The sequence below is a fragment of the Hylobates moloch genome, unplaced genomic scaffold (genome assembly GCF_009828535.3).
Source record: "Hylobates moloch isolate HMO894 unplaced genomic scaffold, HMol_V3 SCAFFOLD_14, whole genome shotgun sequence".
NCBI lineage: Eukaryota > Metazoa > Chordata > Mammalia > Primates > Hylobatidae > Hylobates > Hylobates moloch.
This window is the reverse complement of record NW_026652289.1, coordinates 17031417-17047039: the sequence shown is the minus strand read 5'-3', so window position 1 is coordinate 17047039 and position 15623 is coordinate 17031417. Positions and strand designations below refer to the sequence as shown.

Below are 15623 nucleotides of genomic sequence, written 5' to 3'. Positions count from 1 at the left end.
TAAGTTGAAGCCAATGCTCATTTCTCATTTTAAAAATCCCAGGGTTCTTAACCTTATGCTAAATCTATTTTGCCTGTGCTCTGTAAGTGGAATAGCAAGGACTAAATTAGAGCACGTTTATAGCGTGGTTTATTGAATATCTTAAGCCCACTGTTGGAAAAACGAAGGAAAAAAAGAAAAAAAATTCCTTTCGAAATATTGCTACTCATTGACAATGCACCTGGGTAACCCAAGACCTCTGATGGAGATGTACAAGGAAATTAATGTTGTTTTCATGCCTGCTAACACAACATCCATTCTGCAGCCCATGAATCAAAGAGTAATTTTAACTTTCAAGTCTTATTATTTAAGAAATACATTTCATTAAGCTATAGCAGCCACAGACAGTGATTCCTCTGATGGATCTGGGCAAAGCCCATTGAAAACCTTCTGGAAAAAACTCACCATTTTAGATGCCATTAAGACATTCATGAACCATGGGAAAAGGCTAAAATAGCAACATTAATAGGAGTTGAGAAGTTGATTCCAACCCTCATGGATGACTTTGAGAGGTCCAGGACTTTAGTGTAGGAAGTAACTGCAGATGTGGAGGAAAGAGGCAAAGAACTAGAATAAGACATGAAGCCTCAAGATGTGACTGAAATGCTGCAATCTCATAATAAAATGTGGATGGATGAGGAGTTCCTTCTTACGGATAAGAAAATGGTTTCTTGAGGTGGAATCTACTCCTGGTGAAATGCCGTGAACATAGTTGACATGACCACAAAGGATTTAGAATACTACATAAACTTAGATGATACAGCAGTGGCAGGGTTTGAAAGGATTGACTCCAATTTTGAAAGAAGTTCTTCTTTGGGTAAAATGCTATCAAACAGCATCATATGCTAAAGAGAAATCTTTCATGAAAGGAAGAGTCAATTAATGCAGCAAACTGCACTGTTGTCCTTATTTTAAGAAATTGCCACAGCCACTCCAGCCTTCAGATACCACCACCCTGGTCAGTCAGCAGCCATGAACATCGAGGCAAGACTCTCCATCAGCAAAATGATTACAACTCGCTGAAGGCTCAGACGATCATTAGCACTGTTTAGCAATAAAGTAATTTTAAATTAAGACATGTACATTGGTTTTCAGATATAATGTTATTGCACACTTAATAGACTATAGTGTACACATAACTTTTATATGCACTGGCAATCCAAAATACTTGTGTAACTTGCTTTATTGCTGTGGTCTGGAACTGAACTTACGATGTCTCTGAGATATGCCAGTATGAACATATCTAATGAAAGAAGCTGCCTAGCTGTAAGGAGATGAGGAGGCTAGTGAGTCATGGAAGCGCAGGCAGCAAACACTGGCTAGGAACTTCCAATCACTGCTCAGGAAGAGGATTTTCTTCCACACAGATGTGAGTATTTGCACTTCACGGCAGGTACATTCCTAAGTTGGAAATGGATACATTAGTCTACTCTTATCAAATTATTCGCACCCCCTGCTCTGAATCAAGGCTTATCAAGGAGCTTTCTGATCATTTAGCTCTTCATGTAACTTGGCTGCAGGAAGAGAAGGCACTAGATAAACTAAGGTAAATAGTGTGCCTGATAAGTCATATTCCTCATTGAAAAATAATAAATATTCTGTATTTATTTTGTAAAAATAAAACTATGGGGAAAATGGGGAGTTACTATTTAATGGATACAGGGTTTCAGTTTTGCAAGATGAATTAAGTTACGGAAACTGCACAACGATGTAAATATACTTGATGCTACTGAACTGTATATTTAGAAATGGTTAAGATGGTAAATTTCACGCTATGTTTTTTTTACTACAACTTAAAAAATAGAAAAAAACTTGCAAATTCAAGAGTTAGCTATGAAAACAGAAAAATAATTTGAAAATGCTTTAAAAAGGAGTAAGAATTTCAGGTAGCTAGTCATAACATCTCTACAGTTGGAAAAGAGTTATAACATTTACATCCTCATTAGGAAAGAATACTTAAGCCATTTTGAAAATTTATAAATTGTTTATGTTCTTTCATTTCTTTTCATTATTCTTACCACTAATTTTCTTAGTCAGTGGCAATCACACAAAGACTGGAAGATTTTTATTTACCTACACAGTGTTCCAGAGTAGAGAAAACTTAATTTTCTCATGTGTTCTACCCAAAGCTAGAACCACCAATCCATTTCTGCAGTAGAAAAAGTAACTAGGATAAGAGCAGAAAGTTGTAGCTTTAATTAAAAGATAATAAAATGTTTAAATCTGCCTTTGTTACCTTCTAGGAAAGAAACACTGGATTTTACAGAGCCTGTTCATTTTTCCCTAATATTACCAACCAGAAAAATACTACTACAGGAAAAGAACAAATATCTTCCCACATTATAGGAAGAAAGTTACAATAATGAGGAAGTTCTCTAACACAGAACCTATCTGACCATATTTATTGTGTGACTAGGACTATGGTTATAATATTTCTATTCCCATAAATACAAAAAAAAAAGAAAAAAAATCCCTAAGATACCTTTTCAATAATCTTAAGAAGAGAATTCCATTTCAAGTCCACCTGAAAAAAGAAAAAGAGTTAGAAACAATCTGCTAGAGCAACTTTTTGTTTGAGATGGGGTTTTGCTATGTTGCCCAGGCTAGTCTAGAATTCATGGGCTCAAGCCAGTGTCTCACCTCAACCTCCTGAGTAGCTGGGACTACATGCATGCGCCAACATGCCCAGCTAAAACTTTTAAAAAGTAAATGAAGTACCCATGTAACCAATACAAAACTAAAATGTTCTTATTCAACTTTCTAAATGTATAGATTAAAAGAATTCACCTTTTAATTACAAGTATTTGTCACCCTGGTAATGCTGAACATCTACCCAGCAGCCCTAGATACTTCCCAAATCATGATCAAGAATATATTGCTTGTCCTAAAATAGACACTTACAGTGAAGAAACAACCAGAAAACAATATGCAGGCTCATTCTACTCATCTATTATTAAAATAGTTTGAAAAGATATACAACAGGAATACCTTGGTTAGATCATCCAAGACTTTTTTTCTTTCCATATCATTGTCACAGCACCGGAGAGCACTGTACAAAATGTCCACCAGGAAACCAAAATCCTTCCTTTGATCTTCAGTTAGCCAATCTGTCAGTTTCTGGTATAAAAACTGCACTGCAGGATTTTTTTGTGCAAGCTTGGCTATTTCAAGAGGTTTGGCTTGGACAATACTCTGTTTTTCATCACCAAGTAGCATTTTAAATACTTGGCTTGAAGAAAAGGAGTCAAGCAGAGTAGAAAGAAACCTTAGATGCTGCTCTGACTTTTGTTCATTGACATAATTAATACTTATATCTGCAAGTTTACAGACTAAGTCTTCCAAAGGTTTTTTCCTTAGAGGAGACAAAAGGCCTGAAGAGCTATGAGTGAGAGAAGGTTCAGTTGTTAATTCCCAGCCTTCAATGTTCTCTCCTTCTGAAGATAGACATTTTTCAGTCTCTTTATTGCTTTCAAGTATCTCATCAGCAAATCTAACCTTACCATTTTTTTTTTTATTTGACTTCAATGAGCTCTTCGGCTTCTGAAGCACCTGTAATAGGTTAGATACACCCAAAACGGACTCAACATCAGCTTCTGGCTCATTGATTTTCGCGACACAGATCTCTGATAGTCTTTCCCAGAAATGTATCAGTACGTTCTCCAAGTTGTGAGCTGTTTTTTCATCTTTTTCCGTGTCTGCTTTGGCTTCCCAGGAACTTAGAGTTTCTGCTAAATGGTTAAATAGCTGCCCATGTTGCAACCCTGGGTCTTTGAGAACTGCATCAATAAAAGGGATCAACTGAAAGAAAAGGTAGAATACCATAAAATATATATTTGGTCTTCAACCCCCATCTCCTGGCACACAACTCTAAAATCCTTGGAATCTCCAAAGTGATATTATTTTGTAAGCTAATGGATTGATTGATGGCTGGCAGCACCTATATAGCAGGATGGGGGCTGATCACCAGAAAGATCAAAGCAGGATTAAAGGGCTAGAACTTTCAATATCTCCCCAACCTCCAGGAATAGAAAGGCAGCTAAAAGTTAAGCTGATCACCATGGCAATTACTTAATCATTCATGCCTAGTAATGAAGGCTCCATAAAACTGCAAGAAAGAGAACATTCAGGGAGCTTTCAGATAGCTGAACATGTGGAGGTTCCTGGAGGGTGGCGCACCCAGGGAGGGCGTGGAAGTTCTTCGCCCCTTCCCGTATCTCACCCTGTGCATTTCTTCATCTGTATCCTCTGTAATATCATTTATAATAAACTGGTAAATTGTTTCTCTGAGTTCTGTGAGCCAGTCTAGCAAATTAAGCAAACCCCAGGAGGGGGTCATGGGATCCCTGATTTAGATGTATAGCTGGTTGGTCAGAAGCCCAGGTAAAACAGCCTGGGGCTTGCGATTGGCATCAGAAGTGGGCAGCAGTCTTGTGGGACTGAGTCCTAAGCCAGTGAGATCTGACACTATCGACAGGTAGATAGTCAGAACTGAATCGGAGGACACGTAGCTGGTATCTGCTGAACTGACTGCTTGCTGGGTGGGGAGAAATCTCCACATATTTGGTCACAGAAGTCTTCTGTGTCGATTACTATGATGTGAGAGTAGAGGAAAAACTGTTTTTTCCACTCACAGAAGGTAAAAAATATAAAAGTTCAATTTTCAAGAGAAGTAAAATGTAAACAAAGTATTTGTAAAACACTACAAAATTTCATATTTAGTAACTGAAAAACATAAATTTTCCCCTAGAACTCTGAAAAAGTTAACCTAAAGATCCCTTTCATATCATACAAGAGCTTGATGATTTCACCTCAATTATTCCTTTTTCATGATAAAACTGACTGGGATTCTTGGTCATTAACAATCTAGTTTTCTTTGCATCTTCTGGATTTAAGTGTTTTGCTTTTCTGCCTTAACCATAGGCAAATCTAAGATATGAGAAAGTCAATATGAAAGATACCTAGGACCCACAGAGTACGGAATCCTATTTCCTAAATTACAAAAATAAGGGTAGAGACATCCTAGGATCTGGGCTTCTATAATCTCACTAATTTCCTACTGTAAAGAACCATATTCCATAATCTTCTCTCATCTCTGGTTCTAAAAGCCAAGCCAAACTTACACAAAGCATAATTTGAGTATTTTAGAACTAACAAGATGATTGCTTCATGATTTATTTAAACTTACTACAAAAGATCATAAATAGCAACTTCAAAATTCTGCTTTGCATTACATCTTTTTTTTTTTTTTTTTTTTTTTTCTGAGATGGAGTTTCGCTCTTGTTGACCAGGCTGGAGTGCAATGGCACAATTTCGGCTCACTGCAACCTCCGCCTCCCAGGTTCAAGCAATTCTCCAGCCTCCTGAGTAGCTGGGATTACAGGCATGCACCACCACACCTGGCTAATTTTGTATTTTTAGTAGAGATGGGGTTTCTCCATGTTGGTCAGGCTGGTCTTGAACCCCTAACCTCAGGTGATCCACCCACCTCGGCCTCCCAAAGTGCTGGGATTACAGGCGTGAGCCACGACGCCCAGCCTGCATTACATCTTTCTAAAACAGGGTTTTTACAGGCCAGGCGCGGTGGCTCACACCTGTAATCCCAGCACTTTGTGAGGCCCAGGTGGGTGGATCACCTGAGGTCAGGAGTTCTCGACCAGCCTGACCAACATGGTGAAACGCCGTCTCTACTAAAAATACAAAAATTAGCTGGGTGTGGTGGCAGGTGCCTGTAATCCCAGCTACTTGGGAGGCTGAGGCAAGAGAATAGCTTGAACCTGGGAGGCAGAGGTTGCAGTGGGCCGAGATCCCATCATTGTACTCCAGCCTGGGCAACAAAGAGCGAAACTTCGTCTCAAAAAAAAAAAACAAAAAAAAAGGATTTTTGCATCCAGACACTGATTAGTTTCTTAGGTATCATACCATGCTAGCAACTGAGAGTATAGAATTTTTACTTATCTGGTCAGAAATACACATTACTCAATTGGTAAATTGAAAAAATAAAATTTTTACAAGGAAGGCTTATTACTGAAAATGGCAATAAGACACAATGAGCTTGATCTTATATAATCAGTATACAAAGACATTGACGACTTTTACATTAAGATACCTGATCATTGATGAGCATCTGTTCAATCTCTTCCTCACCTAAGTTTTGCTGCATTATAAAACGTAAGCATTCAAAAAAAGCAGATATTACTGCCGAGGACTCTGAAGAGCTGGTTTTAGTTCTCTCTGTTGACAACCTAAGAAATAATTAATAACTGGATTACTCTTTCATGAAAAAGAAACAAGAACTCAGAATTATCAAAATAAAGACCTCAAAAAGGCATCATGACAGAAGAAACATTTTTAAAGCAGTTTCTTAAACTACAAATTAAATACCAACGAAAATACATATAGCCCAATGAGAATATGAACTTAAAAACTTTCAAAAAGTTTTTCAAAAAATGTATCAGTAAAAAATAAAAATAAGAGAATATTTCCTTTTTCTTCTTTTTTTTTTTAGAAATAGGGTCTTACTATCTTGACCAGGCTGGTCTTGAACTCCTGGCCTCAAGCAATCCTCCCACTTTGGCCTGTGCTAGGATTACAGCTGTGAGGCAACACGCCTAGCTGAGATATTAATTTTCTATTCATGGACCAATCCATCTGCAAATTCAAGATAACTTATTAACCAAATAAAGATAATGGTGTAGTAAAAAAAATTTGTAATCATTAATAAAATGATGTAACTTCTAAGTTCAACAAATGTACTGAAACAGTTTTTTTAAGTGTGAATTTAAACATCTACAGTAGTTAAGGTTGTGGAAGTTTTAAAAATTTCACTGGCTAAGTTTCTGCATTTAGGCATTTGTATTTATCAACATAAATAAAAATTGGCTACATGTGTCTGTGGTGCAATTGGTTAGCACATTCTGCTGTTAAAAAAATGGCTAATTTGAAAAATAGCCTAGTTGACCTATTTCCAACTAGGAGCTTTACCTTATTTATCTAACTTCCTGCTGTGTGCTACCACTGAAGTCTTGAACGTATTCAAGAAAAAAATACCAATTGTAATTCTCTGAAAACTGTAAAAGTATTTAATGAATAGTAAAACAACTTGGAGAAATCTAAGTAAGAAAGAAAATGAGTATAAAAACAAGAAAATCTGTTTTGTTTTAAAAATCAAAAATTTAAATATCTTACCCAGCAACTAGAGACGTGAGGAAATTTTTGAAGAAATACAACTTTGGATGTGTGATGGACTGAGGCAGCTTGCTGATGAATGGCAAAAGGTAAGGATATATGACAGTAGCTAGACCCCGACCACCTTCACGAATCACAGTTGATAGCTTGGGAAACACACTCTTTTTTGCATTTACATGAAGCCAACAGTCCTAACCAAACAAAAGATTATAGTAGTAATTAGAGATAATAAACATATTTTCTCAATTAAAAGAGAAAACATACAGGCTCTCAAAAAGAAAAACCAAATATTTTACCTAAAAAAAGTTAAAATCTTTCACCACCATTAAAAACTAAAACTGAAATTATAAATGTATTACATATAATGATAATATATTCAACATGCTTACAAGACAGTATTGATTAGAAATAATTATTTAACTTCTATTTCTATAAAAGCTGCTTTCTAAAAGGGACAATTATATTTCAATCTTAATTATATTTCATCTTAAATATAAAATTCAGATATGGTGACTGCACTAGGCCACATAAGGTTTAAAGAATAATTAAAAATGGCAAAACAAAACAAAATAAAACTCTATGCCATTTTAGTCACTTTAAGATTTATGTCAAGTTTAGATTATTTTATTTCCAAGAAAGCATTTTCCCAGTAAGTTTTGGATATTCTTATCTCATAGGTTCTCGGTCATATGATACCTAAGGGTTCTAAAATACAACTAAAAGACAAGTATTCCTCAGTGTACTAAATGTGCCTCTCTTACATACCTCAATCGTTGTAAGTGTATAGAGTACAGCTTCCCAGAGAGCTGGGCAGACAATTGGATCACTGTCATCAATGCTAAGTAGAACTGATGGGCTCACTTTGGATGCTTCCTCTTTCATCAACTGTGGAATGCGCTGGCACAATGCAGAAACTAACTCAAAATAAGCTGAGCGAATCTAAAAGAATGCAAAGCTGAATTAAATTAAAACCTAATAAAACTTGATAAGATTTTTAATTTATGATAATAGTAGATTATTTACACTAACCCTCCCACTAAGAAAACTAAAATAGGTAGAAAAAATACTTTTTAAAATCTTAAAGAGTATGAAATGGCTGAAAAGGCATAAGGAATTACCAAGGCAAAAGTGAAGGCTGAAAGAATTAATTCAACTTTCTCTTTCTTTGACTGAAGCAAACACAAATCCTCTTTAGTAGCAGAAGCCTTCATTTGGGGCCTCCATTATAGCCAAACAAACAGAAAATAAGACACCATGAGCAACAATCAGGAGAAATAAAAGATCTGAGACTTTAAATCTTAGAATGATCAGTCACAAATTCTATAATACAATGCTTATTATATTTAAAGGAACAAAAGTTTTAAAAAACTTGTAGGAAGAAGGATCCCGGAAAAAGTAGAGCAGATCTGAAAAAGATCAAGCACAATTACTAAACTAAAAATAATTAAAATTTAAAGCTCAACTCATAGTTTAAGAACAGTGCAATGGTCTGAATGTCTCCCTCTAAAATTAATATGTTGAAACTTAATCACCAGTGTGATAGTCTTAAGAAGCGAGGACTCTAGGAGATGATTAGGTCTTGAGAGCACTACCCTCATGAATAATCAGAGGGCCCTTACAAAAGGGTATGAGAGACCACGTTTACTCCTGCCATGTGAGGACACAGCAAAAAGGAGCCATCTTTGAAACAGAGAAAGCAACCCTCACCAGACACTGAATCTGCTGGCACCTTGATCTTGAAATTTCCAGCCTATAGAACTGTGAGAAATAAATTTTTATTATTTATAAATTACTCCATCTAAGGTACAGTTTATCCCTTGGTACCGCAGGGGATTGCATCAAGGACATCCCACCCTCCCACCCCACACATATATCAAATTCTCAGGAATTATATAAAATGTCCCTGACATAAAATGGCGTAGTACAGTTGGCCCTCCATATCTGCAGGTTCCTCATCTACAGTTGATTGAATCCACATATGCAGAACCTGCAGATATGGAAGGCTGACTGTATTTTGTTAAAGTAGCCTGAATGGACTAAGAGAGCTGGAGGTTAGATACAAATAAGAGAGAATCAGTGAACTAGAAGACGGAGCAAAAGAAATTATCCGCAAAGCATCACGGAGAGACAAAAAGACGAAAAACAACAAAGAAAACATAACAGACATAGAGGATACAGTGAGGTTTAATATCTATTTAATCAGAATCCCAAGACAAGAGAAGAATGAGGAAATACCTAGAGATAATAGCTGAGAATTTTACAGAGCCAATGAAATACACCAAGTCAAAGATTCAAAAAGCCCAACAAATCCCAAGCCGGATACATAAATGAAATCCACACAAAGACACATTATGCAACTGGGAAAACACAAGGAGAAAATCTTAAAAGTAGCCCAAGGAGAAAGATAAACTACCTTCAAGAGAAGGACAGTAAGACGGATAGTTAATTTTGACAGCAGTAATTTAATCAGAAGACATGGAATAGTATCTTCAACACAAAAATAACTACCAACATACAATCCTGTACTCAGCAAACATGTCTTTCAAGAATGAGGATGAAGGCCGGGCATGGTGGCTCACGTCTGTAATCCCAGAACTTTGGGAGGCTGAGGCGGGCAGATCACTTGAGGCCAGGAGTTCAAGACCGGGCTGGCCAACATAGCAAAACCCCATCTCTACTAAAAATACAAAAATTAGCCAGGCATAGTGGCACATGCTTGTAATCCCAGGATTTGGGAGGCTGAGGCACAAAAATCACTTGAATCCGGAAGGCGGAGGTTGCAATGAGCCCAGATTGCACCACTGCACTCCAGCCTGGGTGACAAAGCAAGACTCTGTCTTAAAAAAAAAAAAAAAAAATGAGGGTGAAATAAAAACACCTTCTGACACAAAGCAACAAATATATAGGCAAATCTAAACAAAGATTGAGAGTATAATATTTTGTGAGATTTAAAAATACATACATATTTAACCCCACAAAATATTTTATGTATATTTCATATAAAATATTACCAAATCAAAGTTAGCAAAGTATTTTAAAAGGCATGACATTTAAAAAGACAGCAAACTTCTAACTATGCTGAGAAACTTTGATCATAAAACATCAGAAAAAATCAAGAAAATTTTGCTTTGCTTAGAAATCAAGCATTCATTCATGAAACAAAAACCATAAGGACTGAGCAAATTGTAAAACATTATTCTAGAATGCAAAAGACCTAAGATAACCAAAAGAATTTTGAAAAAGAACAAAGTTGGAAGTTTTCAACACAATATAAAACATTCATAATCAAGTGCATGGTATTGGATGTAAGGATAGACATACAGATCAATGGACAGAACAGAGTCTAAAATTAAAGTTGTACATATACGGTCAAGTGAATTCTGACAAAGATGTCAGAGTAAGGATGGGATAGTCTTTCAGCAACTGAATACTACATAACCAAAAAATTAATTTTAACTCTCACCTTCAGTTTATATGCAAAAAAATAACTCTAAATCCACTACACGGAGCTAGCCTATAAAACTACTAAAATAAAATATAGAAAATCTTTGCAAACTTAGGCAAAGATTTCTTAGATAAGACATCAATCTATTAACTGGTGATTCAAATAATAAAAATAAAAAATAAGACATCAAAAGCACAACCATAAAAGAAAAATGATCAATTAAACTTCACCAAAATTAAAACATCTACTCTTCAAAAACACTAATGAAATTAAAAGGCAAGCCACATACTGGAAGAAATCATTCATCATACTTTTATCTGACACATACTTCTACTCAGGACAAATACAGTACACTTGCAACTCAAAAATAACCAAACTGCAATTTTAAAATGGACCAAAAAATATGGATGAGTGAGAGCCCGATATATCAATTCTCCTAAAAGGAGGCTCCGTGGATAAAACACACACAAAAAACAACTACCTGAGGACTCTGGAGACTGAAATACAGATGCATTTTAGAAGAGAATCAAAACTGGGAGTAAGTGATCCATGAAGATTGACATCCCAATTTTTGCAGCTTTGCCCAAACATGACTGTGGTCGCCATCACAAAGGCACAGGACCAGCTACAACTTCAGTAGAAAGACTGACATCTTTCTGGCCAGAGGAACTAGAAGAACCAGGAAAGAAGGCCAGGATAATGTGGGATGATGCAGGAGAGTGATGGGGGACTCTAGAAAGGAGAGGACCACAGAAAGGAACCCCTATATTCTGTATTTTAACAGCCTAAATCTACAGCTTATCTCTGAACCATGTATGTGCACTCCACCATGCCCAGCTAATTTTTAAATTTTTTTTAGAGATATGAGTCTAACTACGTTGTGCGGGCTGGTCTTGAACTCCTGGCCTCAAGTAAACTAGAAGCAGCTTAAAGCTAAAACAAGAAATGAACTAAGAGCTAAGCCATTTCCCACCACAGGCATAATGGTTTGGTATGGGTCTAATCAAGTTAACTGCCTGCTAACAAAAAAAAAAATACCCTTTGGATAAATATAAAATAATCCAGTCTCCAAAACATAACATTCACAATGTCCAGTATACAATCTTAAATTACTCAACATACCAAGAGCCACAAAAATGTGGTCTCATCACAAGGAATAAGACAGTTAACTGATGTCAACCCCAAGATGACCCAGATGTTATCAGACATGGATTTTAAAAAGCTATTAAAACTATATTCAATAAGGCAAAGGAAAATACGATGAGGATGAATGGGGAAAAATACACAATTTAATCTAAGAAACAGAAAATATTTAAAAAAAGTAGAAGTTCTAGGAATAAAAAATATATGAAATAAAAATAAGCAAAAGATTACAACAGACACCTCCAAAAAGAAGATATACAAATGGCCCATAAACATATTAAAAGATATTCAACATCATTAGTCATCAGGGAAATGCAAATTAAAACCACAATGAGAAACCTCTATTCCAGAGGTCAGTAAACATTTTCCATAAAGAGATAGAGAGTAAATATATTAGTGTTTGCTGGCCATGTCATCTCTGTTGCAACTAGTTAGCTCTGCTTTATAGAAGTAAAGTAGCCATAGATAATACATAAAACTATTTACAAAAATAGATGTTTCCCTCGTGTCCATGGGGATGAAAAAAACAAAAACAGATGTGCCAGATTTGACACACGAGCTATTGCAATCCCTGATCTCATACCCAGGAGAATGACCTAAATTAAAACGGCTGACAATATGAAACATGAGGATATGGAGCAACTAAAAATCTCACACATTGCTGGTAGGAGTACTACAACTTTAGAAAACATCTTGGTAGCTTCCTATAAACATATACTTACCATATGACATATCAATTCCTCTTCTTAAAAAAGATAAAAACATATGTTCACACGAAAACTGTACAAAACTAAACAATAAAATGGACTGCTGATATATGCAACAACATGAATGAATCTTAAAACATTACACTAAGCAGGCCGGGCGCGGTGGCTCACGCCTGTAATCCCAGCACTTTGGGAAGCCGAGGCGGGCGGATCACAAGGTCAGGAGATTGAGACCACGGTGAAACCCCGCCTCTACTAAAAATACAAAAAAAATAGCCGGGCGTGGTGGCAGGCGCCTGTAGTCCCAGCTACTCGGAGAGGCTGAGGCAGGAGAATGGCGTGAACCCGGGAGGCGGAGCTTGCAGTGAGCCGAGATCGCGCCACTGCACTCCAGCCTGGGCGACAGAGCAAGACTCCGTCTCAAAAAAAAAAAAAAAAAAAACATTACACTAAGCAAAAGAAGCTAGATAGAGAGTAATGTCTAGCTCCATTTATATGAAAGCATAGAAAAGACAAATCTAATCTGTAGTGATGGGAGGCAAATCTAATCTGTAGTGATGGGAACTGAATCAATGATGGGAGGCAAATCAATGAATGAGAAAGGCAGAGGATGACTTGGAATAACAAAAGGAACACATTTTGGGTAAAAAAAAGTTCTATTTCTTTATTGTAGTGGTTATATGGGTATATATACATGTAGACAGGTGTATATATCTATCAAAACTTAAACTGTAAAAATGGCTGCATTTTACAGGACTGTGTGCAAATTATACTTCAATAAAGTTGATTTTTTTAGAATTATTGTAGGATATTTTAAAGTACCCAAATAAATTGAGAGAGGCTGGGCATGGTGGCTCACACCTGTATTCCCAGCACTTTGGGAGGCCAAGCCTGGTGGATCATTTGAGGTCAGGAGTTCAAGACCAGCTTGGCCAACACAGTGAGACCCTGTCTCTACTAAAAGTACAAAAATTAGCTGGGCATGGTGGCACGCGCTTGTAATTCCAGCTACTTGGGAGGCTGAGGCAGGAGAATCACTTGAACCCAAGAGGCAGAGGTTGCCGTGAGCCAAGATCACACCACGGCACTCCAGCGTGGGCAACAAAGTGAGATTCTGTCTCAAAAAAAAAAAAAATTGAAAGAGATGAGAAATTCATGGATAGGAAGACTCAACAACATAAAGGAAGCAAGTTTCTCCATATTGGTCTATAAATTGAGTACAACCCCAATTAAAATTCTAGTTAGACTTTTTTGAGAAATTCAATAAATGTACTGGAATTTGTTTTGTTGAGACAAGATCTCACTCTATTGCCTAGGCTGGAGTACAGTGGCAGCGCAATCAAAGCTCACTGCAGCCTCAATCTCCCAGGCCCAAGTGATCCTCCCACCACAACTTCCCAAGTACTTAGGACTACTAGCACTCCCCACTGTGTCCAGCTAATTTTTTTACATTTTTTAGATGGGGTCTAACTATGTCATGCAGGCTGGTCTCAAACTCCTGGCCTCAAGTCATCCTCCCACCTTGGCCTCCCAAAGGTCTGGAATTACAGGCATGAGCCACCATGCTCAGCCCAAATTTACTGAAATTTTTATGAAAGAATAAAGTTCTGGCCAGGTACAGTGGTTCATGCATGTAATCCCAGCACTTTGGGGGCCGAGGCAGGTGGATCACTTGAAGTCAGGAGTTCGAGACCAGTCTGGCCAACACAGCAAAACCCTGTCTCTACTAAAAATACAAAAATTAGCCGGGCGTGGTGGCAGGCACCTGTAATCCCAGCTACTCGAGAGGCTGAGGCAGGAGAATCACTTGAACCCAGGAGGTGGAGGTTGCAGTGAGCTGAGATCGTGCCACTGCATTCCAGCCTGGGCAACAGAGTCAGACTCCATCTCAAAAAAAAAAAAAAAAGAATAAAACCCAAAAAATGTGACTAACCTGAGCAGGTATTAGGACATATCATAAGGCCAGGCACAGTGGCTCATGCCTGTAATCCCAAATGGGAGGCTGAGGCGGGCAGATCACCTGCGGTCAGGAGTTCGAGACCAGCCTGCCCAACATGGTGAAACTCCGTTTCTAGTAAAAATACATAAATTATCTGGGCATGGTGACAGGTGCCTCTAATCCCAGCTACTCGGGAGGCTAAGGCAGGAGAACAGCTTGAACCTGGGAGGCGGAGGTTGCAGTGAGTTGAGACTGTGCCACCATACTCCAGTCTGAGTGACCGAGTGAAACTCTATCTCAAGAAAACAGCCTGGCCAACATGACAAAACCCCGTCTCTACTAAAAAATACAAAAATTAGCCAGGCGTGGTGGCAGGCACCTGTAATGCCAGCTATTCGGGAGGCTGAGGCAGGAGAATTGCTTGAACCTGGGAGGTAGAGGTTGCAGTGAGCTGAGATCGCGCCACTGCACTTCAGCCTAGGTGACAGAGTAAGACTCTGTCTCAAAAAAAAAAAAAAAAGACATATCATAATGTCATACTGACAGTGGCACTGGTATAACAAGAAACAGAGACCAATGCATCAGAACATAATTTAGAGGCAAATTTCTGAATGTATTTTTTTTTAAATAGGTTCCTGCTCTTCCCCCAGGCTGGAGTGCAGTGACACAATCATGGCTCGCTGCAGCCTTGACTTCCTGGGATCAAGCGATCCTCCTGCCTCAGTCTCCAAGTAGCTGGGACAATAGGGGTGTGCCACCACACCCAGCTAATTTTTTAATTATTTTTTTTCTAGAGACAGGGTCTTGCCATGTTGTCTGGGCTGGTTTGGAACTCATAGGCTCAAGTGACCCACCTGCCTTGGCCTCCCAAAGTTCTCGGATTACTGCCATAAGCCACTGTGCCCAGCAATATATAAGAACTTAATGTCTTGTAATGGCATGACCACAGATCAACAGGGAAAAAAAATAAACAGTTTACTAGGTAATGTTAGGAAAATTGACTCACCATATATGAAGAAAAATGTAACTAGATCTATACTTAACACCAAATGAAAAGGTAGATTATTGATGAAGTAAAGATTGTATATGAAAGGTAAAACTGCATATAAAGCCTACAACTATAAAGCTAAAAAATTTAAAATATAAGAATATCTTTATGACTTAA

General features: G+C 37.6%; 1 protein-coding gene across 1 annotated transcript in view; it reads right to left on the bottom strand.

The window, feature by feature from the left end:
• Positions 1 to 15623, bottom strand: part of LTN1 (listerin E3 ubiquitin protein ligase 1) — a 67651-nt gene that overhangs the window by 37403 nt on the left and 14625 nt on the right. Inside the window, exons 7-11 of the mRNA XM_032175034.2 lie at positions 7990 to 8163; positions 7225 to 7415; positions 6146 to 6281; positions 3028 to 3837; positions 2522 to 2563 (exon numbers count right to left, since the gene is read on the bottom strand). Coding sequence (XP_032030925.1) covers positions 2522 to 2563; positions 3028 to 3837; positions 6146 to 6281; positions 7225 to 7415; positions 7990 to 8163 — 1353 coding nt within the window. The remainder of the gene's footprint in view (positions 1 to 2521; positions 2564 to 3027; positions 3838 to 6145; positions 6282 to 7224; positions 7416 to 7989; positions 8164 to 15623) is intronic.